Raw genomic sequence first — 26,958 nt, 5'->3', positions numbered from 1 at the left:
ATAATTCTAACAACTTCTGGTCACGTCTTTGAAACTCTGGTCTGGATTCTTGACAACACTTATTCACCTCTGTTTTTGGATTGTTACTTGGATTAATTGTTTGGCAGTTATCTCATTTCAGCGGACGCTTGAGGTAACAAGCTTATTTTTGGCTGACTGTGGGTATCTTGCTGCCAAGGCTTTATCGGAAAGCAATTACTACAGCATAAAGACCTAACCCTTGTGAATCGTGCCTGCTTATCTGTCTGTTTGTACCTTGGGAGGGGGGAACTGAACAGGTTGCCAACTCCTGCTTTAGCCTCTCAAATGCCGCTTGACATTCCATTGTCCACTTCAGGGACTGGCTGGGTTTCACTGCCCACCTCCCTCGTTTTCAACAAGTTTGTGAGGGGCAGGGCTATTTGGGCAAACAAAGGGATGAATTGGCGGTAGAAGTTTGTAAATCCCAGGAAACTTTGCAATTGCTTCCTTGTACGGGGTGGTGCCCATTCTAATACTGCCCTGACTTTCTTGGGGTCCGTTTTGATGCCCTGTGGGAATATGCGATACCCCAGGTAATCTATTCCAGGGCTTTTCAACCTTTTCACTGATTGTACCACTTTTAGGATATGGCAACATCTGATTACCACCAGTAGCCCAGCAAGGTGTCAAAAACCTGACACACACACACAAAAAAGAAAAAATGATAAAGTGCAGGTAGTCCTCGACTTACAACAATTCACTTAGTGACTGTTTGAAGTTACAATGGCATTGAAAAAAGTGCCCCCCAAGGCACAGCTGAGCAAGACACCTGCCTGCCCACCTGGCGGCGCTCTTCCTTCTGTCTGAGGTTTTCATTGTTGTGAGCCTTTCTCTTGAAGATTGAAAGTGGGGGTGGGTGTTTGGTTTTTATTTCCCCCATCTGCTGGGTGGTTGCAGCAGGTTTTGGTCACTTCACATGACCCTGGGACATTGTGACCGTCATAAATATGAATCAGTTGCCAAGCATCTGAATGTAAATCACAAGACCCTGGAGATGCTGCAACATTCCAGCTGATCGGTGCTTCTTCTGGTCTCAGCAGAAATGCCAGGATCAGTGCTGAGCTCCAGCTGGAGCCTGGTGCTGATCGTGGTGCTTCCGCAGCTCCATCCGTCTCTCGCTCAGGCTTGTGCGGTGCTGCCACCGGTTCAGCTCACTCCCCTCCCCCACTACCACTTTTCTAGGATGGTCGTGTACCACCTGCTAGGTGCCAATGTACCACAGGTGGTACCCGTACCACTGGTTGAAAAGCCCTGGTCTATTCTTTCCTGGTGGAATTCACATTTCAATAATTTTGCATATAGGTGGGTGGCCCACAGTTTTTTCAGAACTGCTCTGACTAAATTAATATGCTCCTCTTTGGTCTCAGTGAAGATAAGGATGTCATCTAGGTAAATCAGGATGCCCTTATATAGGTGCTCTCTTAGCACTTCATTAATTAATTGCATAAAAACTGTGGGGGGGCCTTGCAATCCGAAAGGCAGAACTCTGAACTGGTAGCAACCCATTGGACAATTGAATGCGGTCTTCCATTCTTCCCCTTCCTTCATCCTAATGCGGTAGTATACTTCTCTTAGGTCTAGTTTGGTAAAAAAAAACCTTCCTTTCGATAGGTGGGATAGCATATCTTTCATTAGGGTTAGGGGATAGAGATTACTTTCACTAATTGTGTTTAGGGCCCAGTAACCTACGCATAAGTGCATCATGTCATCCTTCTTCTCCCTGAACAGGACCGGAGCGGCCACTTTGGGTTTGTCAGGCTCAATAAATCCCCTTTTTAGGTTTTTATTTATGAATCTTTCCATCTCCGCCATCTCTTTAGGGCTCATGGATAACAGCTTAGGCTTTGGGAGTTTTGCCCCGGGTTTGAATTCTATAGCACAGTCTGTGGGTCAGTGAGGGGGGAGCTCATCCGCCTGTCCCTCACTGAAAACTTCAGCAAGGTCCTGGTATTCTTCTGGTATTTGTGGTAACCCCTTGTCTTCCCCCACTGATGCTGTCTCCTCTCCTCGGGTCGGGTGGTCCTTTAGGGTTTTAAGTTCATATTCTCCCCCTCCAGGAAGTTGACTTCTCCAATTTACCCAGGGGTTCCATTTCTTTAACCATTCCAGCCCTAAAATCATTGGGGTCACTACAAATGTTATGTTTGCCTCATGGGTCCCCAGAGACAGGTGAACTGGTAAGGTGGCTAGAGTAGCAGGCACCCCCATCTAACTGTCCAAAGGAGATTGGTTGCTTTAGTCTCCTCACTGGAATGCCCAAATTCCCCACCAGCGTCGGGCTAATGAGGTAGCGGGTGCAGCCAGTGTCTATTAGGGCTTTTACTTTGACAGCTTCGGCCATGGAGGAAGCTAATATAGTCACTGTCTTAAGGATGGGTGGAATGGATCCACTTACCAGGGTTTTGCCCTCCAAGCTGTCCTCCGAGGTGTAGGCCGGAGTCACCTCCCAGTCCTTGGCAGGGGTTGGGGATTCTACAGTCTCTATCCCCCTTATGGCAGGTTCTTTTAGTTTGGCTGGGGACTTCCCTGATCTCCTGGCCGGTGATGGGTCTAATTTGCGCTGAGGGGCTTTTGAGCAGCATTCTGCAGCGTATGTGTTTGTGTGTGGCCCTCTCTCCCGCATTTGAAACAGCCCGATGATTTCTTAGTCATAGCCGGTGGTTTCACTGGCTCGCGTGTTTGCTCAGGTGGCAGGCGGGCCCATGGTTTCCCTCGGCGGTGCCTCTTCAGTAGGTCTATCTCCACCTCCTCTGCCAGGACATACCAGTCATCGAGGTGGTGTGGGTCTCCTCGAGGCAGGCAAGCATCATACAAGTCATAGTTTAGTCCATCTTTGAAATGGCTAAGGAGGATATCTTCCGGCCAGTTCAGCTTATTGGCAATGGCCCAGCCGACTGCCCTGCCTCACCGTTTTGATTCTCTCCCGGTCCTTATGATTAGCCAAAGGGTCCACAAATCACCTCCTCAAGGATGACATGAAGCAGTTGAAGTCATTGAGTTCTGGGGAGTTGTAGTAATGCAGGTTCACCACCCAGTCTGCAGCCAGTCCGTCCAGGGCAGATTGCACAGTGTGGATGCGGGCTTTGTCACTGGGGATGTCCCGTCCATATTCCATATAACTGAGGACTTGAGTTAGGAAAAACCCCAAGCATGGCAGCTCCCCCTTGAGTTTTGCTTCCAGAGGTGGGAGTCTTTGAATGGATTGGCGCCTACGCCACTGGCGGTATTGCCCCCCCATGCTGATCCCCCTCTGCAGTTCAGTGAGGGGTGGGTGCTGCTGAGGTGCTAGCTCGGGTTCACCAGACGCCCCTGGTGCTACAGGTTCCAGATCCCCCCCACTGTCTCTCCAGCTGCAGCTCCAGGCGCTGGTGCGACTGCGGGACTCAGGTTTCCCCTTCCTTAGTGAGCCAAGTTTTTTTTCATCAGGTCAATAGCTTGTGCATAACTCTGCATGTGGTGCATAATTCCCGTCCTCTTCGCTGACGTGCAGGGAGCTCTCCATCTCTTGCTTCCATTCAGGTTGGGGGCTGCCCCGCCTCAGGCTCACTTTCCTGGATGCCTTTTTCCACTCGCTTTTCCTTCCAATGCCCATCGACCACCGCGGTTTGAGGTCGCACATCTCCACCACCTCTTCCCCAGAGGAATATGATGCTTCAGCTTCCGATAGTTGGTGGGATTTCGGTCGGGGGGAAAGTTCCCTTTCCATGGGGCTTCCCTCCTTGTTGTTAGACACTGTATTTTTTGCAAAGTCCCCCAGTAAGTTTCTTCCTTCCAGACTGACTCTTAATGCAGATCCTGTCTAATGTCAGAACCCACTCCAATCCACATCTTAAGAAAGATTCTTAAGGAGAAGGAAAGATTTTGCTTTTCTGGCACAGGAACTTAAGAAACGCGACATCAAGTTTAGATGGGAGATACCAGTGGGCATGGTGGTGATGCATGAAGGCATAAGACACCGTTTGGTCACTGTGATCCAGGCACGTGATTTTTATAACAATGTTTTAAAAGCAACCTCTTTACCACCTTTGGAATCTGCAAAGAAAAATGGCGAGGGAAAGCCTCAAGATGCTGAAGGAACACAGACAGATGAGAAAGCTACTGGAGGGGATCAAATTACAGCTTCATCGGAAGATGCCAGAGAGCAGAGGATGACGCGTGCTGCTTTGAGACGAGCGAGACAAGAGCAAGAGCAAGACCAGCAGAAAGTTATGGAACCTCCAAAGCGTACCTATAGTGAAGCTGTGGGAGGGGTGCGGCCTAAGGAAGTTAAGGGACTCCTGACAGACGTGTTCCAGAAGCTTCAGGCCGCTAAGGATGGCGACTAAGTTTCTAACTTGGAATGTCAATGGCTTAAACTCACCACAGAAGAGAAAGAAAGTTTTTCAATACTTAAAACAATTTAAGACTGATGTTATTTGCTTGCAAGAAACACATATTAGGGTTATGGACCAAAAGTACCTATTGAACTCTAGATTGGGTACACAATTTAGTGCTTCAGCAATGAATAAGAAAAATGGAGTGGTTATTTATGTCAAGAATACTGTGACAGCGGAGCTAATAGAAGCAGATAAACAAGGAAGATTTGTTATAATAGATTTGCTGTTAGAAGGCAAAAAAACGCTTTTGGTTGGACTGTACGCTCCTAATCAACAACAAGCTGACTTTTATAGTTTATTACACAGTAAGATTACTGTGGATTATAAATCTTTTATTTTTATGGGAGATTGTAACGGAGTCTTAGACGTACAATTGGACAAGGGTGGCTCTTTTAGGCATATCCCGAGCCACGCTAGATTGCCTAAATCTTTTTTTGAAATGAAGGATGATTTGGAGTTGCGAGACATTTGGAGAGAAATACATCTACAAGAAAAGGATTATACTTTTTTTTTCTGATAGACATCAATCTTTTTCCAGGATTGATTTTATATTATTGACTAATGATTTTTTTTCCAGGATTAAAAAGATAAAGATTTGTCCAAGAACTATGTCTGACCATAGTCCAGTTTGGTTAGAGATTGACAAGAATAATAGAGATAGGCGCTCTTGGCGCTTAAATGAGAACTTGTTTAGAAATCAGAGAAATGTGGAAGAATGTAAAAAACAGATGGACTTTTTTGAAATTAACATGAATAAGGGCACTTCTATGGATATGGTCTGGGATGCTAGTAAAGCTTATATGAGAGGGGTGTTAATATATATGAATAACAAATACAGACGTAACTTGGAATTTAGGAGGAAGGAATTGGAGAATGAAATTAGAGAAAAAGAAAAGGCCCTAATTCGGAATCCGTCGGATGTGAAGATCAAAGAGGTTATTAATCTGTTAAGAGGACAATTTGATAAGTTGATGGCTGATCAGGTGGCAACTAATTTACGGTTTGCTAGGCACAATACTTTTTGCAATGCCAATAAACCAGGCAGATGGTTAGCTTACAGGTTAAGGAAGAAGCAAAGGGCTTCTAACATAGATAAAATAGAACATAAGGGTAAGGTTGTGTATCAACAGGATCTTATCAAGGAAGCCTTTTTGGACTTTTACTCTAAATTATATGCTAAAGATAAGATTAATGAAGCAGATATTGATGTATATTTGAGGGATGCTAACATCCCAGTTCTTACACAAGAACAAAATGAAGAGATTAATCAAAACAGAAGAAGAAATCCTTTTAGCAATTAAACAATTGAAGATGGATAAAGCGCCAGGTACGGATGGACTGACTGCGGTGTACTACAAAAACTTACAATTGGAGATGATAAAGCCACTAAGGGAATTGTTTCAGACAATTCAATGGGGAGGAAGGGTGCCTCCGTCTTGGAGAACTGCCTTTATTTCTTTGATTCCGAAGGAAGATCAGGACGTCACTCAAGTAAGAAATTATAGACCAATATCACTTTTGAATACGGACTACAAGATATTTGCTAAGGTTTTAGCTAACAGATTGATGAGGGTTCTGTAACAGATAATTCATGGGGACCAAACTGGGTTTATCAGTGGTAGACAAATGAAAAATAATGTGAGGCATATAGTAGACTTGTTGGAATTTTTGGAAAGGAACAACCAGATCCCTGCGGCGCTGATCTTTTTAGACGCCGAAAAAGCCTTTGATCAATTGGATTGGCAATTTTTGATGAAAGTTTTAGATAAAATGAATTTTGGGGATAAATTCTTACAACCAATTAGGGCATTATATCAAAAACAAACAGCCCGAATAATAGTAAATAATAGTTTGACTGAAGTATGTAATATTGAAAAGGGCACAAGACAAGGGTGTCCGTTGTCACCTTTATTATTTATCTTAACATTGGAGATATTATGCCGGCTCCAAAGATGGCGGACGCGCTGGGGAGAGCTCCGTAGCCCCCAACAGTAAGGCGTCCCCCCAGGAGCCCCCCAGGGATGTCAATGGACCCCTGGGGTGGGGCCAGAATTTCGGGCAGATGAGCTGGGCAATTATGCCGCCCGCTGCCTCCCAAAACAGCTGCAGGGGTGCCGGGACATTCCCGCCCCGCCGCCTGGGCCGTTGGCAACCGTTATAAACGGGGCCAGCACCTCCGCCCTGCCTCTACTGCTTGTCAAACTGCCGGGCAAGGGCGGCGCCTCCGCGGATCAGCTGTGCGGCGGAGGCCCCGGCGGCAAGAATGGCAGCGGCTGCGGCGATGACTTTCAAGCCCCCAGGCTGGTCGTTGATCCAGGGAGCCTGGCAACGGCGGTGGCGGTGGCGGCGGGGCGTCTCCAGGCCCGCCCCTGGCCATCCAGGAGGGGCTGGAGGCTCTGCTCTGCCCCGGCCCCCTGACCGGCTCCCGGGTGACGGCGGCGTCTCCGGGCTATCAGCGGAGACGCCGCGGACCAGCTGGCCCAGCTGGGTGGCGGAGGCGGAGGCTTCTTCGGTGGCGCCGGAGGTGAGAGACCCGCCCCTGGACCACGACAGCCATCGCAGCCATCCAGGAGGGGCCGGAGGCTCTGCTCTGCCCCGGCCCCCTGACCGGCTCCCGGGTGACGGCGGCGTCTCCGGGCTATCAGCGGAGACGCCGCGGACCAGCTGGCCCAGCTGGGTGGCGGAGGCGGAGGCTTCTTCGGTGGCGCCGGAGGTGAGAGACCCGCCCCTGGACCAAGACAGCCATCGCAGCCATCCTGGAGGGGCCGGAGGCTCTGCTCTGCCCCGGCCCCCTGACCGGCTCTCGGGGACGGCGGCATCTCCGGACTATCGACGGAGACGCCGCGGACCAGCTGGACCAGCTGGGTGGCGGAGGCGGCGGCATCTTCGGCGGCGTCGGCGGCGAGAGGCCCGCTCCTGGACCACGACAGCCCTGGACCACGACAGCCCTCGCAGCCATCCAGGAAGGGCCGGAGGCTCTGCTCTGCCCCTGACCGGCTCCAGGGTGGTGGCGGCATCGACGGCGACGTGGGCCACGGCAGCAGCGAAAGCTTCTCCAGGCCCCGGCCGACCACCCTCACCAGGATCCCGCGACGCCGGCAAAAATGGACACGGCGTAGCGTCTCCGGCCTGCACTCTGAGCCGTTCCCAGCCGCCCCGAATGGGTGCCAACGACTATGCCCTGTGCGACGGAAGCGGCGGCAACGAAGGCGAAGACGGCGGCGACAGCCTCTCTGGGCCTTAGACCGTTTTTGCCCAGGGGCCTCAGACAGCGGCGGTAGCGGCGGCGGCGAGGCATCTGCGGCCTACACCCCGAGCCACCTCCTCGAGACACCTTGACCGGAGACGGCAACAACAGGGACATGACACCAGGGACTCCATACCTCTGGGAGGCCATGCTCCGGACGGTCCCCAACCAATAGGGGCCATGGAGCTGCGGCCGGGAACGACGCCCAGAGGATCAGGGAGGGAACTGTTTGGTCGGCTGAACCACCAGAGCTGACGCCAATTAATGGATCCCTCCATCCTGCCTCTGCCCACTCTCAACCATCCTTGCCCATTCTCTCCCTACAGGACATAACGGGCCTGGGTGCTAGCCACGGTGGCAGAGTGACTGGGCCTTACACCTGCAACCCCATAGAGGTGAGAGCTCTATGGGGTATGCTTCACCCAGAGTACGTTCTGGACCACCTCCGGAAGCAGAGACACAACCCATCGTGAGAGGATGCGGAGTGGCCTGCTTCTGGGGGTTCGCCCGGCCAAGTGGCAGTGGCAGGGCGACGATCCAGAAACGCACCTACCCGACTCGACCCTCCTGCAAATTTCACCATCCAGGGGACAGCCTTCCCGGAACCACCTGTGACTATGCTCGTTCAATACTCTAGCACAGTACTGCACGCCCTCAGGGGTTCCCCACTCTCCTGGGTGCGACCCGCCTGCATCACATCCAATCTTGATGACGGGCCCAATCACTGGGCCTCTGAGAGATGGCCGGGCAGGGTCAGGGGCCACCAGCATAAGCCCAACAAGAGGCCCCTGATTAGGTTCTTAGTTAAGTTTTTTGTGGGGTTAGGGAGGGGGGAGGGAGAAGACTATGGTTGCGCGGGAAAGGCACGCCTTCCAGCCACCATAACGCATGCCAGGCCCACGGCCGTTCGCGACGGCGTACAACGAGGACCAGTCGCCGATAACACCCAGTGGCGTACTGACAAACGTCCCATCCCTAGGATGGTGGGGAATGGCAGAAGGTGCACAGACAGAGGGCCGTATCGTCACCGGGAGTGTCATCTCCGCTCTGTACAAGCGGTGAGACGCTCCGACCCTCTGTTCTCCCCCGGAGGACCCGGGAGCAAAGGTGCGCACCCTCACATGCTAAGGCTGGTCTACCTGAATGCAAGGTCCGTAGCTAACAAAGCTCACCTCATTCGTGACCTAGTGGAGAGTGAGCATGCGGACCTGGCCTGCATCACGGAAACCTGGCTGGGCCCAGAGGGGGGTGTTCCTCTGGTTGACCTCTGCCCGCCAGGTTTCCAGGTACTGCACCAGCCCCGGGCTCATGGGAGGGGCGGGGGAGTGGCAGTTATCATCAGGGAATCCCTTAGCCCGCGAGAGACCACCGTCCCTCAGATGGTCGGGTGTGAGTCTCTCCTACTGAGATACGGCCCAGGGGCGCAGTTGGGCCTGCTGCTGGCGTACCTACCACCTAATCGTGCAGCGGCGGCCCTACCCGAGCTACTCGATGTCCTCTCAGGGTTGGTGGTTGAATTCCCAAGACTCATGGTCTTGGGCGACTTTAATCTACCGTCCCTGGGAGGATCGTCCGAACTGGCTCGGGAGTTCATGGCTTCCATGGCGGCCATGGACCTGTTGCATATAATTTCTGGGCCGACTCATGAGAGAGGCCACAACCCAGACTTGGTGTTCTTGTCTGGACGGTGGCGTGATGATATCGGTGGGGGTGCCACAACTGTTACGCCCCTGTCATGGACCGATCACTACCTCCTGCGGCTAGACTTCCCCCTTGCCACCCCCCACCGTGGGTGCACGGTGCCAGTCAGATGGTACCGCCCTAGGCGCCTAATGGACCCTGATAAGTTCCAGGCAGCGCTTAGGGACACGCATGCACCCCCTGCTCACAGCTCGGCGGATGCCTTAGTGGAAGCCTGGGAAAAGGCAGCCACGGAGGCTCTGGACCGAGTTGTACCCTTGCGGCCTCTGACCCGGCGCAGATCCCAGCGAGCCCCATGGTTCACCGAGGAGCTCCGGGAGATGAAGCGTCGGAGACGGGGCCTAGAGAGCCGTTGGAGATCCAGTCGATCCGAATCCGACCGATTGCGACTAAGAATCCTCACCAGGTCTTATCTCGCTGCGATAAGGGTGGCAAAATCAAACTACTTTTCCACCCTCATCGCGTCCGCAGATAACCGCCCGGCTGCCTTGTTCAGGGTGACTCGCTCCCTATTAAACCAAGAGGTGAGGGAGGAACCCTTGCAGGGTCGAGCCGAGGAATTTGGTCAATATCTGCTGGATAAAATTGCTCGGATTCGAACTGGCCTGGACTCCAACTGGGCTGAGATGGAAGAACAAGACATGGACAGTCTTGTCGACGTCATCTGGGAAGAATTTGATCCTGTAACTCCTAAGGAAGTGGACAGGATTATGAGAAGGTTGAGCTCCTCCACATGCTTACTGGACCCGTGCCCTTCCTGGCTGGCCTATGCAGCTCGAGAGGGGACACGAGGCTGGTTCCTAGCGGTCATCTCTGCTTCTCTGAGTGAGGGTCACTTCCCCACCGCCTTGAAGGAGGCGGTGGTGAGACCTCTCCTCAAGAAGCCCACCTTGGACCCATCCTCTTTGAATAACTTTCGTCCAGTCTCCAATCTTCGCTTCCTTGCGAAGGTTGTTGAGAGCGTGGTGGCGCACCAACTTCCTCAGATCCTGGATGAAGCGGTTTATCTGGACCCGTACCAATCGGGTTTCAGGCCGGGCTACAGCACGGAGACGGCATTGGTCGCTCTGATGAATGATCTCTGGAGAGCCCGGGACAGGGGCCATTCCTCTGTCCTAGTCTTATTAGACCTCTCGGCGGCTTTCGATACCATCGACCATGGTATCTTGCTGCGACGCCTCAGGGGACTGGGAGTGGGAGGCACGGTTCTGCGTTGGTTCTCCTCCTTTCTCCAGGGTCGCTCGCAGTCGGTGCTGACAGGGGGACAGAGGTCGACCCCGAGGCCTCTCGCTTGCGGAGTCCCTCAGGGGTCGGTCCTCTCGCCTCTCCTGTTCAACATCTACATGAAACCGCTGGGTGAGATCATTCGCAGTTTTGGAGTAGGGTACCATCAGTATGCTGATGACACCCAGCTTTTTATCTCAACTCCAAACAATATCAGTGATGCCCTAGACGTGATGTCCCGCTGCCTGAAAGCGGTCCGGGAATGGATGGGGAGAAACAGGCTTCAACTGAACCCGGACAAGACTGAATGGCTGTACATACCGGCAAGTCAGGATATTCAGAACGTCCCACTGCTTAACATTGGGGACAAGTTACTTCCCCCTGTTGATAGGGCCCGCAACCTGGGTGTCCTCCTAGACTCGCAGCTCTCCCTGGAAGACCACATAGGAGCTGTGACCAAGGGGGCCTTCTCCCGGGTTCGACTAGTTCGCCAACTACGGCCTTATCTGGACCTGGATTCCTTACGTACAGTCACCCATGCCCTTGTGACCTCTCGCCTAGACTATTGTAACGCTCTCTACATGGGGCTGCCCTTGAGATCCACTCGGAAGCTTCAACTGGTGCAAAGTGCGGCGGCACGGACACTCTTGGGAGCCTCCCGATACTCCCATATCACACCTCTCCTCCGTGCGCTGCACTGGCTTCCGGTTGCCTTCCGTGCGAAGTTCAAGGTGCTAACAATGACATACAAAGCCCTACATGGCTTGGGTCCGGACTACCTACGGGAGCACCTTCTGCCAATGTCAGCACCCCACCGTCCTGTGCGCTCCCACAGAGAGGGCCTCCTCAGGGTGCCACCGCTCAAGGAATGTCGGCTGGTGGCCCCCAGGGGGAGGGCATTCTCAGTGGGTGCGCCAGCCCTCTGGAACAGCTTACCAACCGAAATCCGGATGGCCCCTGACCTCCGTACCTTCCGTCGCGACTTAAAAACTTTCCTGTTCCAGCAGTCCGGCCTGGCATGATAGCGTTAATTGGGGTCCCAGTTTGTTTTCATTAGTGTTTCTTATTATTTTTATTGTTCAATCTGTATACATTCCTTCCTCTGTACACCGCCCCGAGTCCCTCGGGAGAAGGGCGGTTTATAAAAACTAATAAATAAATAAATAAATAAATAAATAAATTATTGATTAAAATACGAAATTCGGAAAAAATTAAGGGAATTCAAATTAGAGATCAGGATTATAGACTGAGGGCGTTTGCAGACGATCTGGTTGTTACGGTGACTCAGCCAAAAAATTCTGTTGTGGACCTGATGGAGATAATAATGCAATATGGGAAGGTTTCTGGATTTAAGGTCAATATACAGAAAACTAAAATATTAGCCAAAAATATGACAGTATCGCAAAAAGCCCTTCTAGAAGGGTTAACTGGATTTGAGATTGTTAAAAGGGTTAAATATTTGGGGGTGTATTTGTCACCCTCAAATGCAAAGTTATATAAAAATAATTATGAAAAGTTATGGGGAAAAATTCAAAAAGAATTGGAGAGCTGGGAAAAATTGCAGTTGTCTCTATTGGGAAAAATTGCAGCAGTGAAAATGAATGTTTTACCTAAATTTCTATTTTTATTTCAAATGATACCTATTCTTAAAAAAGACTCAAATTTGGAGGAATGGCAAAAGGGTATCAATAAATTTGTATGGGCAGGGAAAAGGCCACCAGTTAAATTTAAGATCATGCAGGATACGCGTGAGAGAGGTGGTCTTAAAATGCCCAACTTTAAATTATATTATGAAGCTGCTGCGTTGTCAGCGATAAGTGATTGGATTAATCTAACACAAGGGAGATTATTAAATCTTGAGGGCCACGACTTGTTATTTGGCTGGCATGCATATTTATTGTATGATAAGAAGGTAGATAATGTGTTTAAAGTGCATATTTTAAGACAGGCATTGGTGAGAGTTTGGAAAAAGTATACACATAAGCTAAACTACAAGATACCTTTATGGGCAATTCCGAAACATGCAATCAAAAACATAAATGTTGGCTTCAAACATGATGTGACTACATACAAGGAGATCTTAAGTTTGGAGAGGAACGTATGGTGTTTGAAGCCGTATAATTTTTTACGAGATGAGAAGATTGTTCAAACTTGGTTTCAATATGGTCAATTACGGGCCAGGTGGAAAGAAGACCAGAAAATCGGTTTCTCAATGACTGATGAAAATTTGGTAAAGCAAATTAGAAATCAGGGTCCAGCACATATCAAACGGATATATCTTGCATTGATAGAAATTGACTCAGAAACAGAACTTGTTAAAGATTGTATGATAAAGTGGGCTGAGAATATTCAAGAAGTTATCACAATGGACACTTGGGAAAAGATTTGGGTGAGGAATGTAAAATTTACACAAGCTCAAAATTTAAGAGAGAACTTTTACAAAATGTTTTATAGGTGGCATTTAGATCCTAAAAAGCTTGCAAGTATGTATCCGAACTATCAACCTAAATGTTGGAGATGTGGTAGCGAAGATGCAACGTATTTTCATATATGGTGGACCTGTAAAAAGGTTAAAGCTTTTTGGATTAAAATCTGGTGGAATATGCAGAAGATTTTTAAGCAAAGGATAAAGTTTTGTCCGCAATTGTTCTTACTGGGCATAATTACAGATACTACTGTTGTGGACACCAAGTTGATTTTGAACCTAATTACGGCAGCAAGACTTTTAGTAGGTCAATATTGGAAGAAGGAGGAACTGCCGACTATAGAAGAATGGACTCTACAAGTTTCTGACCTGGCGGAAATGGCAAAGATTTCGGCTTATTTGAAAGACCATTCGCAACAACGTTATATTATGGAGTGGAAAAAGTGGATTGATTATATCCAGAACAAATATGGGACCAAAAAGTTTTATTTAGCATTTGTATAAGTTTTTTTTTATGTGATATTAGTATTGCTTGTAGTCATTTCATATGAGCTAGAGTGCAATAGACTTAATAGTTTATTGTTGTTAACATATGGTTGTTTATGATTGTTTCTACTTTTATACCTTGTATTTAGCTCTGGGAAGTCGGGGAGGGGGGAGGGGGGAAGGGGGGAGGGTTAGGGAGGGTTAGGAAGGGTTGGGTGGGGGGAGGGGGAGAGGGATTGTTAAAGATAAAATGTATTGTAAAACTTTTCAATAAAAAAAAGAAAGATTCTTGGAGACAAGATTATCCAAGCAGGAACTTTTACTAAGACATAGATGATAGAGGGTATAATAGACAGGACCTGAAGAATCCCTTCACAGATTGATATTTTTAAAGTGTCCCCAACAAACTCAAGGTTGACTCAGCCTTCGATCCTTCCGAGGTAGGTAAAATGAGGACCCAGATTGTTGGGGGCAATTAAGGTGACTTTGTAATAATGCCGCTTGGGGTGTGTGTGAAAGCCCTAATAAGCAGGCATATACATAGAATGAAGGCTACTGCTAAGTTTGTAAGCCGCCCTGAGTCTTCAGAGAAGGGCAGGATATAAATGGAATTAAAAAAAAAACTCCACCCCTCAGTTCATTTAGTCAGTTCTGGATCAGCCAAGCTCGAGGTAGCAAGCCCCTTGTGGGAAAGGGAGAAACATCAGTCCATTCGTAGTGCAATCAATCCCTCTCCTTCACATTCCATCAAGAGAAAAAAAACAGAATCCCCCCCCTTCCTTAGTTGCTCGTAAGATGAGAGGGAGTATGCCTCTCATCGATCTTATTGTGATGGGTAACAGGCAGGCTAGATAAACAAAAAGTTACTTCTAAGGGAAGGAAATGGATGCAATAAACTCCCATGTTTATTCCATTTCCTCCTTGGGAATGGCAGAATCCAAGGGGGGGGTGAGATTTGGGTTTGCACAGAAAGAAGTTAGAAATGAAATATAAATAGATTCTGACATATTATTCCTTTCAGTATTTTCTGAAGGTAACTATATAGACTGTTCTGTTCCAGCCTACGACTGGCCCTGTTTGTGTGTCAGGGACAACTCCCTTTTCCTTATTACAGTCAATAGGGTGGAAAAACCCAACCCAAATTTATTTACAGTTCAAACAAAAAAGCAACAGAATATTTCCTTCAATAAATGAATCAAAATATCAAACAAGTCAACAAACAAGGGTTAAACAGAAGTATGGACAGTACCAAAAGGCAAAACGATATGACGCTGGAAGATGAGCCCCTCAGGTCGGAAGGCGTCCAATATGCTACTGGGGAAGAGCAGAGGGCTAGTACTAGTAGCGCCAGAAAGAATGAAGCGACTGGGCCAAAGCCGAAAGGACGCTCAGCTGTGGATATGTCTGGTGGTGAAAGGAAAGTCCGATGCTGTAAAGATTTTTTCTCCATAGGAACCTGGAATGTAAGATCCATGAATCAAGGAAAGCTGGACGTGGTCAAACAAGAGATGACAAGACTGAACATCGACATCTTAGGTATCAGCGAACTAAAATGGACAGGAATGGGTGAATTTAATTCAGATGACCATCAGGTATACTACTGCGGGCAAGAATCCCTCAGAAGAAATGGAGTAGCCTTCATAGTCAATAAAAGAGTAGGAAAAGCAATACTGGGATACAATCCTCAAAATGACAGAATGATCTCAGTTCGAATCCAAGGCAAACCATTCAATATCACAGTAGTCCAAGTCTATGCCCCAACCACCAGTGCTGAAGAGGATGAAATTGACCGGTTCTATGAAGCCCTACAGCACCTTATAGAACTAACACCAAAAAATGATGTCCTTATCATCATGGGGGATTGGAATGCTAAAGTAGGAAGCCAAAAGATAACTGGAATAACAGGCAAGTTTGGCCTTGGAGTACAAAATGAAGCAGGGCACAGGCTGATAGAATTTTGTCAAGAGAATACGATGGTCATAGCAAACACTCTTTTCCAACAACCCAAGAGACGGCTCTACACATGGACATCACCAGACGGTCAACACAGAAATCAGATTGACTATATGCTCTGCAGCCAAAGATGGAGAAGCTCTATACAGTCGGTAAAAACAAGACCAGGAGCTGACTGTGGCTCAGACCATGAGCTTCTCCTTGCAAAGTTTAGGCTTAAACTGAAGAAAGTAGGGAAAAGCACTAGGCCACTCAGGTATGAATTAAATCATATCCCTGTTGAATATACAGTAGAGGTGACAAATAGATTTAAGGAATTAGATCTGATAGACAGAGTGCCTGAAGAACTATGGACAGAGGTTCGCAACATTGTACAACAGGTAGCAACCAAAACCATCCCAAAGAAAAAGAAATGCAAGAAAGCAAAATGGCTGTCTGAGGAAGCTTTGCAAATAGCTGAGGAAAGGAGGGAAGCGAAAGGCAAGGGAGAAAAACATAGATATGCCCAATTGAATGCAGAATTCCAGAGAATAGCTAGAAGAGATAAGAATGCCTTCTTAAATGAACAGTGCAAAGAAATAGAAGAAAACAATAGAATAGGGAGGACCAGAGATCTTTTCAAGAAAATTGGAGAGATGAAGGGAACGTTTAATGCAAAAATGGGCATGATAAAGGACCAAAATGGCAGGGACCTAACAGAGGCAGAAGAGATTAAGAAGAGGTGGCAAAATTACACAGAAGAACTATACAAGAATGAGCTTAACGTCCCAGATAATCACAATGAGGTGGTCACTGACCTTGAGCCAGACATCCTAGAATGTGAAGTAAAGTGGGCCTTAGAAAAGCTGAGCAACAACAAAGCTAGTGGAGGTGACAGTATTCCAGCTGAGCTATTCAAAATCTTAAAAGACAGTGCAGTAAAAGTGCTACACTCAATTTGCCAGCAAATTTGGAAAACTCAACAGTGGCCACAGGATTGGAAAAGATCAGTTTACATTCCAATTCCAAAGAAAGGCAGTGCCAAAGAATGTTCAAACTATCGCACCATTGCACTCATTTCTCATGCTAGTAAAGTCATGCTTAAAATCCTACAAGCTAGACTTCAGCAGTATGTGGATCGAGAACTACCAGAAGTACAGGCAGGATTTCGAAGAGGCAGAGGAACTAGAGATCAAATTGCCAACATACGCTGGATCATGGAGAAAGCTAGGGAGTTCCAGAAAAACATCTACTTCTGCTTCATTGACTATGCTAAAGCCTTTGATTGTATGGATCATAACAAACTGTGGCAAGTTCTTAAAGAGATGGGAGTACCAGACCATCTTATTTGTCTCTTGAGAAACCTATATGCGGGTCAAGAAGCAACAGTGAGAACTGGACACGGAACCACTGATTGGTTCAAAATTGGGAAAGGAGTCCGGCAAGGCTGTATACTGTCGCCCTGCCTATTTAACTTATATGCAGAGCACATCATGAGAAAGGCAGGGCTAGATGAATCAAAAGTTGGAATTAAGATTGCCGGAAGAAATATCAACAACCTAAGATACGCAGATGATACCACTCTAATGGCAGAAAGTGAAGAAGAACTAAAGAGACTCTTGTTGCGGGTGAAGAAGGAGAGTGCAAAACTTGGGTTGAAACTTAACATTAAGAAAACCAAGATCATGGCATCTGGCCCTCTCAATTCTTGGCAAATAGATGGGGAAGAAATGGAGGTAGTGACAGATTTTGTTTTCCTGGGCTCCAAGATCACTGCAGATGGGGACTGTAGCCAAGAAATTAAAAGACGCTTGCTCCTGGGGAGGAAAGCCATGGCAAATCTAGACAGCACACTAAAAAGCAGAGACATCACCCTGTCAACAAAAGTGCGTATAGTCAAGGCTATGGTCTTCCCAGTTGCAATGTATGGCAGTGAAAGTTGGACCATAAGAAAGGCTGAGCGCCAAAGAATTGAGGCCTTTGAACTATGGTGCTGGAGAAGACTCCTGCGAGTCCCTTGGACTACAAGGCGATCAAACCGGTCAGTCCTAGAGGAGATCAATCCTGACTGCTCTTTAGAAGGCCAGATCCTGAAGCTAAAACTCAAATACTTTGGCCACCTAATGAGAAGGAAGGACTCACTGGAGAAGAGCCTAATGCTGGGAAAGATCGAGGGCAATAGAAGAAGGGGACGACAGAGAATGAGGTGGCTGGATGGAGTCACTGAAGCAGTAGGCGTGAGCTTAAATGGACTCCAGAAGGTGGTAGAAGACAGGAAGGCCTGGAGGAATGTTGTCCATAGGGTTGCGATGGGTCAGACACGACTTCGCAGCTAACAACAACAACAACAAAATCAAGAACGGACCAGGATTCCCTTAGAATGTCTCCAAAAGGTTGCCTTCAGCAACCAGCCCCTCCCACACCTTCCCATTTTATTATCAGTCCCAAGGCGTGGCTTCTCACTGCCTCAGCTGCTGGGAGCACAGGCTGACACTGAATCACAACATAGACGTTTGCTGTTAATAACATTATAAAAAAGCACTTCTAATCTTCCTTACTGCAGTTACAAATCTATTTTCTCTCCTTCCTCATTAAAATTATACCATAATTCCCCATATTCAATTGTTTTAATCTGCACATCCAAAAATCACCATTCAAAACATTTCCAAATGCATGGGATAGCCAAATATACAATTCAAAATGAAGTATTTTGTGAATGCGATACTCAAAACATTTCACTAAAATATTTTGTGCATCCCTACTCTCAAGTGTGTGTGTGTATGTGTGTTGTGTAGATGTAGATGTATGACAGCATACATATAGCATATGTAAAGATAAATGTATATTCCTATCAGACAGCTAATTAGATAAAAAAAGATTCTGAAAGTCTTCTTTTCCTTAAAAAGATAAGATTGAAAGATATTTTCAACGTTTGGGGTCTGACTTATCTCTTGACTTTTTTCTGGTTGATCTTTCTTCATTCTTTCAATATCATCACTTCAAGAAATAGGACAATTTTACTACTGTCCTCAAATTACAAACAATCGCTTAATGATTGTTCAAAGTTATAATGATGAAAAAAGTTACTTAAGACTTCTTCTTGAAATTACGACTGTTGCACTAGATTCCGTATTCATTTGATCACATTTCAGGCACTTGCCAACTGGCTTATATTTACAACTAGTTGCAGCATCCTGCAATCATGTGATCACATTTTGCAACATTTTTTGCTTTTTAAAACAAAAAGGCAAAAACTACCCAATAGATAAGCTGGGTTTAACTTATGATGTGATTCATTTAACGACTATGTGATTTGCTTAACAACTACAATTTTCTTGATAACTGTCATAAAAATGGTCATAAATTTGAGTCTGGTCATGTGGAGACCTGACTTATGATTGCAACAAATTTCCTTCTTTCCTAGTTATTGAGAAGATATAATATCCAATTTTTACAAAAACCCACAACACTTACCATGTGGTGAATATACCCTCAGGTTAATAGGGATAGGAGAAATGCCTTTATTTGTTCCTGTCACCCTATCAGTCTCAGTTTCAATCTCCTGTCGGACTTCATCAAAATCTGTAAACTTCTTAGATTTGCAGTGCAAAAATTCTGCATATTCTGAAAGAGAACCGATATCTTTTGTGAAACTCAAATACAAATCTAAGGGAAATTTTTGAGAGCTCATGTAACCATTATAATGTATTATCACAATTTAACCATAGTAAATACTTCATCATGCTTACTGACTTTTAAGGTATCATTGAATATGTAAAATTGTCTAAATCCAAGAAGAAACGATACATGAATATACTGTAACATTGTTCACAAAAGAATTTGGATTATTTTTTAAGCATAAATGAAGGGATCACTCACCTGTTTTAGAAAAGATAAGCTGAAGAATGAGAGGTCGTCGGGTAACAATTCCAGATCCACGGGGCAAGAAATCTCTGCAAAATATATTGACAATATATTACTATGATAGCTTAAAACAGATACTATGAACAAGAAAGAGACATCACCCTGTCAATGGAGTCACTGAAGCAGTAGGCGTGAGCTTAAACGGACTCCAGAAGATGGTAGAGGACAGGAAGGCCTGGAGGAACGTTGTCCATAGGGTCGCAATGGGTCGGACATGACTTCGCAGCTAACAACAACAATGATATACTTGCAGATATACTTTCTGCAAGTGTCCAGAAAAGTTTCCATTTCTCAAATCTTAGTGTACATAGACTGATGGCTCATTAATTATAAAGTTTGCACATTTTCCAAGATTACAGAAAAATGCTGGTCTCTGATCATAATAAAGATAATATTGAGTAGTTCAAAGAAATGAAGTAGGGAAACAAGGGAAACTGCTTTTATTTATTAACAGTTTTTTTCCTTTTATAAAGTACTTTTTTTAATTCAGGAAATTGTACAATGTTATTGTTTCCCTAACTATAGAAAGAGAATGGAAGCTTAGATGATTACGTTGTACAGGCTTATAAAATCAGGCTTGTAAAATCAAGTTGTAAGGCAAATCTTTAGACTATTTCACGTTATGAGTGACTTAATAAGTTAATTGGAAATAGAATGATTTTTACCAGTCTCATACATGTTATTGAAAATTTTAATGTGAAGTAGGTTTGAAAATGTATTTTAATATTTATAGTGCTTAAGTAATTCCTACAGCTTGTAAAATTATTAAAGCGTATTTGAAAATATCAATGTAAAGAGGAAGTTTTAAAAAGATGCATTATAATTTATTGATTTTCCAAATATTTTAGAAAAGTTTAGAAGTTTAAAATGGACGTTTAAAAAAGTTTTTTTTCCTTTAAGGTTAAAAAATCTGAAAGAGAACAGTGAATTTTGATAATATAAATGATAATATCTATAAAGATTAATAAGAGAAAATAGGATATATATTATTTTCCACAGCTGTCAGAACCCATTCCTATTTCATTTCTATCTATCCCCTCTGACCCAAAATTAAATCTCACCTTTCCATGGGTTCTGCCATACTCCCAAGGGGGAGGGTGGAATGAACCCACGGGTTTTTTGCCTCTGCTTCTTCTATCTGCTACAATGTAACATTTTCCTTTTGTTTATTGCCTGTTTCCTCTATCCGCTACAATGTAACATTTTGCTTTCCTGCATTATATCTGTCTGAACTTTCTCTCCCTAAAACAGGGGTGTCAAACTGCCAGCCTGCAGGCCAGATGCATCACGACAAAACCGCGCCCACCCCATTGCCGGTAATGGGAAAAAAGCTCCGATATGTCATGCGATGTCACATGACGTCGCGAGTTTGACATGTCTGCCTGAAACTGTCAACTAGAAGAAGGGAGGGAATAAGAAATGTAACCTCCGTGATTTATTTCTACGCTTTCTGTGCATGGGCTTTATCTTCTCAAAACATCCGGTTGACATTTCACCACCCCCACCCACCCCCCAGGGATTCAAAGCAAAGCAGTTAAAGTAACAGGCTGTCTCTTATATTGTCAGTGCAAAAACATGTCAATGTTTGCAGGATTGACATCCGACCCCACTTACAAAAAAAAACAGATCCTGCAATGTAAACAGAAAACAAGTTAGGAACTGGCTTTTGGTTTGTTGGGGTGTTTCTCATAAAACTTTTTGATAAGTCTGTCAGCTTTCACATCGCTAGATTTCACCCAAATGGCTTCAGACAATGGGTATCCCTTCCATTGTACTAGGTACTGCAATTTTGAAAGATTCTAGAGTCAAGAATACGTTTCACTTCATAATGGGTCTGACCCGCTACTATGAGGGGATCAGGTGATTTTTTAGGGGGAGGTCTTAAAGTGGAGGCTCGAAAAAGTTTCAGTAAGCTACAATGGAACACCGGGTGAATTTTTCCCTAAAGTCTGGGGAGTTTCAATTCTACCATGACAGGGTTGATGATTCTCACAATGGGGAAAGGCCCCAAGAATTTTGGTCCCAATTTCTTGGACTTCCTGTTTGGTTGTCATTGGGACAAGTTGTGAAAGTCAGTGTTCGGCTTTCCAGCTTGGTTTTTCTTAGTCTAGCGACCCTTAAAAGGTCGGAAAGTTGCCCTGGAGGGGCGATGAAGGAGGGAGGGATACTTCAGGAGCTCCGATCAGTGGGCACCCGATCAGAGCGAACTGTAGGACCCTCTGGAAAATGAAACTAACAGAAAGGCTGTTTTATATCTTTGGCCATAGATGTCTCCAGCAGGGAGCAAAGGATTTTTAAAAAACAGCGGAATTTCAACTGCGTGTTGAAGCTGAGTGAGCAAGATGTTTACTTTTCTTCTCTTAGAGGACTATAAATGTTGAGCCCCTGATTGGAAAGAGCTGGAATGTAAAGAACCCCCAGAAGATTTATGAGTGGCGAGTAATTACACGGGGGAAGAGATTCTTTGTTAAAAATACTGGACATTGATAAATAAGCCAAGGAGGACATCTAGAGGTGAAAAAAAGAGAACGAAATTTTTACAACATGCTCTGTTGATTGAAAGTTTAACCTTGAAAAGAACAGCTGCAGCTGTTTTGTTATGAGATGGAAACTTAAAAGTTACTTCTATTGAATTTGACTAAACTTAAACAGACGTTGTTTTGGCTATGGAGTGTAAACCTCAAAATGACTTCATCGAACATTACTAGACTTATGAAAAAAAACTTCTTCTGCACCATCAGTAGGACAATCTAGTCCTACAACACAGGGATTTATCGAAGCTATGCTGCAAAGGGAAAAGACCACAAGATGAAACACAGACTTCATTAAAATTTCTTCAGGATCTTATGTTAAAGAATCAAGAGACTTTCGAAAGGAACCATTTAGAGTCACAACAGAATCATAAGAGTACACAAGCAACATTGGAGAAGTTAAATGAAGAATTTTTGGATATAAAGGGAAAATTGGAAATTCAAAATCAAATGATAATAAAAACCAACAGAAGATACATAAGATTGAAGAAAAAACAGATGATAATGACAAATAGATAGAAATGTTACTGCGAGAAAATGAAAAATTAGATAACGAAACTAAGATTTTAGAGATGGCAAATGCGGAACACTATTTAAGATTTCAAAACATTCCTGAAGATAAAGAGGAAAACATAGAAGAGGTGATTATTGACATTTTGGAGGAGGCTATGAAAGTGGATAGAGGAGAAATTCAATTTGAATTAGATGGGATATTCCGCTTCAATTCAAGCTATGCAAGAAGAAATAGGTTTCCAAGAGAAGTACATGTACGGTTTGCAAGGAAGACAACAAGAGATGAAATACTGCGGAAAGTAAGAGATGAACCAATACAATATAAAGATAAAGAAATTGTGGTCTTAAAACAGATACCTAAGAGAGTTAAAGATTCACGAAGACAGTATCATTTCTTGACTACGAAATTGATGGCTAATGGCATAAACTTCAGATGGCTGATGCCAGAAGGCATCTTAATAAACTGGAACAACACAAGATATAGACTTGATTCAATTTGGAAAGCAGAAGACTTTGAAGAGAAGAATAGGTCAATTTTGGATGAAGGAATAAAAAGAGATCAAGGGGAAAATAAAGAGCAGAAACAAACAGAAGAGAAGACTCAAGGAGCTACTGCACAAACAAAAGAATAGAAAGAGGAGGGTCTCCAAAAGAGGGAGGATGAGAGACCCGCTAGAGAACAAAGAACTACTAGATCAGTTAGACTGAAATATAAGTAAATAGAAATGGATAAAGAAAGTGGAATCTTTTCAGTAAACATAAATGGATTGAACTCCCCAATTAAAAGAAACAAGATTTTTAGGAAACTATGGAAACTGAATTTGGATATAATTTGTTTGCAAGAAACACATATTTTTATTTTTATTTTAATCCCATTTATATCCCACCCTTCTCCGAAGACTCAGGGCGGCTTACAATTTAAGCACAAACCAATGTGCTTAGCCTTCATTCTATGTATATGCCTGCTTATTAGGGCTTTCGTGCCCCCCCCCAGCGGCATTTTTACAAAGTCAGGTTATTGCCCCCAACAATCTGGGTCCTCATTTTACCTACCTCGGAAGGATGGAAGGCTGAGTCAACCTTGAGCCTGGTGGGACTTGAACCTGCACTAATTGCAGGCAGCTGGTGTTACTTAAGGAGGCATTAGCCCACTGCTCCACCAAGGCTCTTCTGGTATAAAAGCACAACATTATAAACTATTGGAATACTCAAAGATTGGAAAACTTTACTATGTGTCAGCACAACAGAAAAAAAGAGGAGTAGCTCTATATATTAAAGAGACAATAAATTCAAAAATGATATATTCAGATGAAGAAGGAAGAATATTAATGGTAGAAATTTATCTGCATCAAAAGCAAATATTATTAGTGGCAATTTATGCACCAAATGACAATCAAGAAAAGTTCTATAAAAATCTACATAGAAAAATAATAGAAATGGAGTATCAAAATATTTGTTTACTAGATTTTAATGCGATAAAAGATGGAAAAATTGATTATAAAAGTAACAAAACAAGGAAAAATGGTAGAGGAAGACTACCTAAGACATTTTTTGATATGGCGGAGGAAATTGGAATTCAAGATATTTGGAGGGAAATAAATCCACAAAAATTACAATATACTTTTTATTCAAATAGCCACAACAACAACAACTTTATTGATTAGCCCTTGGGCCATATCAAAGTACAAAGTTCCAGCAACAAACCGTCACCAAAACTAGATAAAAGCAATCCGAAATGGAATTTGATAAAATACAATTTAAAATGGAATTAAAATACAATTTAAGTTAAAATAGTAATAAAATGCAAATTTAAGATATAGATAAAATATGGAAACATTATATTTCAGAGTCGCCCTTACAATCTACCCCAATCAGTCCCACATATGCAGATCTTAACTGGATCATTTTGTTCAAATACTGTGCTACGTTGGATGTTATTTTCAAGTTCTGGCCGGACATAAGGTAAGTTATTTTGATATGGGGATCCCAATGGGTCATTCGTTTGGTATATAGACCAAGATACCTGTCTCTCACCCTCTTATACAAACAACAGTCAAATAGGATGTGAGCCAGGTCCTCTACCTCTGCCGCTCCGCAAATGCAGAGACACTCGTTGTACGGTATAGCATGAAATCTCCCATATCTGACCATTGTATCAAGCTGTTCGAATCTCGCTCTCGTAAATATCTCCCTAAGATGTTTTGGGAGTTGTAACTTCAAATAACTGTCCACTTGAAAAGTACATTTGTATTTACTCAGCCATTTCAAGTTACCCACCTTACTAAGGATAGCTATATCAGTTTGTGCTTCTATATCCTTAATTCTTTGGGCAACTCTTTTTTTAGATTGTTCTCCTGTTACGCAAAAAACAGGAAGGCCACAGCTTCTTACAAAATTTGTTAGTTTGGTGATCCAGGAGATTTGTGATTGCAGTTTTATTTGCTCTAGTAGGCATAATTTGGGGAGTCTATCAGTCTCCATTTCATTAACTTTGCACCAGTAGTTATAAGCTCTAATTTTAGATAATGCCTGAATTGTATGAATTCCCAATTCAGCTCTAACTGCTGCAGCAGATGTTCTTGGATCTACACCCAAAATGCATCTCAGATGCTGGGACTGTGTTCGTTCTAAAGCTGTGGTTGAATAAAGACCCCAAATTTCTGCTCCATACAAGAGCATTGTCGTAACCTTAGCCTTATAAACTTTGAGTAGTGGAGCTAGGGACCCTGGGTAACTATGGTTCTTTAGTTTGAGCAATAAATTCAAACGGGCTTTTGCTCTAAATGTACTTCGTTGATGATGGCAGGCCCAAGATCCAGTCTTGGAAAAAGTTACTCCCAAATATACAAAGGTATTAACCTGTTCAATTGGTTCACCGTCTAATTGCCACTTATGTCTCTGATGGTTTCTTCCAAACACCATTATTTTCGATTTGGATTTGCTAATAATTAGGGAGTTAACCTGGCAATAAGAGCTGAATCTTCTTAATAGCCTACGTAATCCTACTTGTGAGTATAATAATAGAATCATATCATCAGCATAAAGCAAGCTGTTACAGTAAGTATTTAGGATCATCGGCATGTGTACCATCGTATCCTTCATTAACCCTGGCAAATCATTGATGTATAAATTAAATAATAATGGGGCCAGGATACACCCTTGCCTTATCCCTTTATTTGTGTGAATCCTGTTAGTCAGGGCCCCATTAACCCCATACCGCACCCTCAAACAGGTACTTGTGTAAAGGGCTTTAATCAAAGCCAGAAGTCTGGGTTCTATTTTAAGAGATGTCAATTTACTCCATAGTACGTCTCTATTTACCATATCAAATGCTGCTGTAAGGTCTATAAAAGCAGCAAACAGGGGTCTCCTCTTATAGGCATATTTGGCAATTAGATGGTTCAAAACAAAGCAGTTATCAATAGTAGATCTGTTCTGTCTAAAACCTGCTTGTTCTTCTGTGCGGATGTTGTTTTCCTCTACCCAGATTTCAATTCTGTTCAAAAGGTACCTAGCATATATTTTGGCTACAATGTCAATCAGGCTGATGGGCCTGTAATTACTAGGATCCTTTTTATTCCCTTTTTTATATATAGGGACAACTATTGCCATCTTCCACCCGTCTGGTATATGGCAGGTGTTATTTATGTGTGTAAAAAGACCTGCTAATACAGGGCCCCACCAGTTGGGAAATTTCTTAAATAATTCTGCTGGTAAAAAATCCTCGCCTGGGGCTTTATTGCTCTTTAAGCTTTTAATGATGGACTGTATCTCCTTTTCTGAGACTGGTGGCCAAGGGGGGAGAGTTCTAGGATTTACCAAATCACTGTTTAAAAATAATTTCTTTACCGGTTCGGTGGGGGCAAACAAGCACTGATAATAATTCTCCCAGTCCGCAGCAGAGATTGGTATGTCAAATGCAAATCTCCGTTCCTTCAGAATACCTGCTACTGAGTGCCAAAATAATACTGAATTATGACTTCTGGCAGCCAACTCAAGTTCTGACCAGATTGAAATGGCAAAACGTTTTTTCTTTAATGTTATAGTTTTTTTATATTCCCTTCTTGTGTGCAGCATCTTAGCTTGTATATGGGCAGTAGGATTCCTCTGGGCAAGCCTCATGGCTGCCTTCAATTTCTTTTTCTGTCGCTGGCAATCAGGATCAAACCAGCGAGGTCTACCCACTTGGGCTCTTTTTGTAGTAGGTTTAGCTGTTAGGTGTTTCTTCAGTATGTTACACAGATTGGAGAATGCATTGAAGGCTGACATCCAGTCAGTAGTAGATGACTGTATTGTTCTAGCCCACTTAGTACCATTCTCTGTTTTAAGGCATTCTAATATTGCCTTAGTATCAACTTTGGCCCAAATTAACCTTTTATTTTGGGTCACCTCTACCTTTTTGGTGAGCCATCTGTCAGCCATGTTATATGGTCTTAAATCTGAGCGGCCTCGCAATGTCACACTTACAGGCTGATGGTCGCTATTGTCGCTAAGGTGTACTGTGACCTCTGAGAAGAGGTCAGCCTTATCTCTAGACACACAAAAGAGATCCAGTACACTACTTGAATTGGCTGAGTG

At 44.3% G+C, this 26,958-nt stretch overlaps 1 protein-coding gene across 6 annotated transcripts in view; it reads right to left on the bottom strand.

Annotated features, from left to right (window-relative positions):
* Positions 1-26,958, bottom strand: part of DNM2 (dynamin 2) — a 176,714-nt gene that overhangs the window by 132,059 nt on the left and 17,697 nt on the right. For all 6 annotated transcript variants that reach the window (XM_081317587.1, XM_081317589.1, XM_081317590.1 and 3 more), the window contains exons 2-3: positions 19,292-19,365; positions 18,887-19,036 (exon numbers count right to left, since the gene is read on the bottom strand). In XM_081317587.1, coding sequence (XP_081173713.1) covers positions 18,887-19,036; positions 19,292-19,365 — 224 coding nt within the window. The remainder of the gene's footprint in view (positions 1-18,886; positions 19,037-19,291; positions 19,366-26,958) is intronic.

The sequence above is a fragment of the Vipera berus genome, assembly GCF_964194415.1.
Source record: "Vipera berus genome assembly, chromosome: 2".
NCBI lineage: Eukaryota > Metazoa > Chordata > Lepidosauria > Squamata > Viperidae > Vipera > Vipera berus.
Note: the sequence above shows the minus strand (reverse complement) of the source record. Positions and strands in the feature narration are given on the sequence as shown.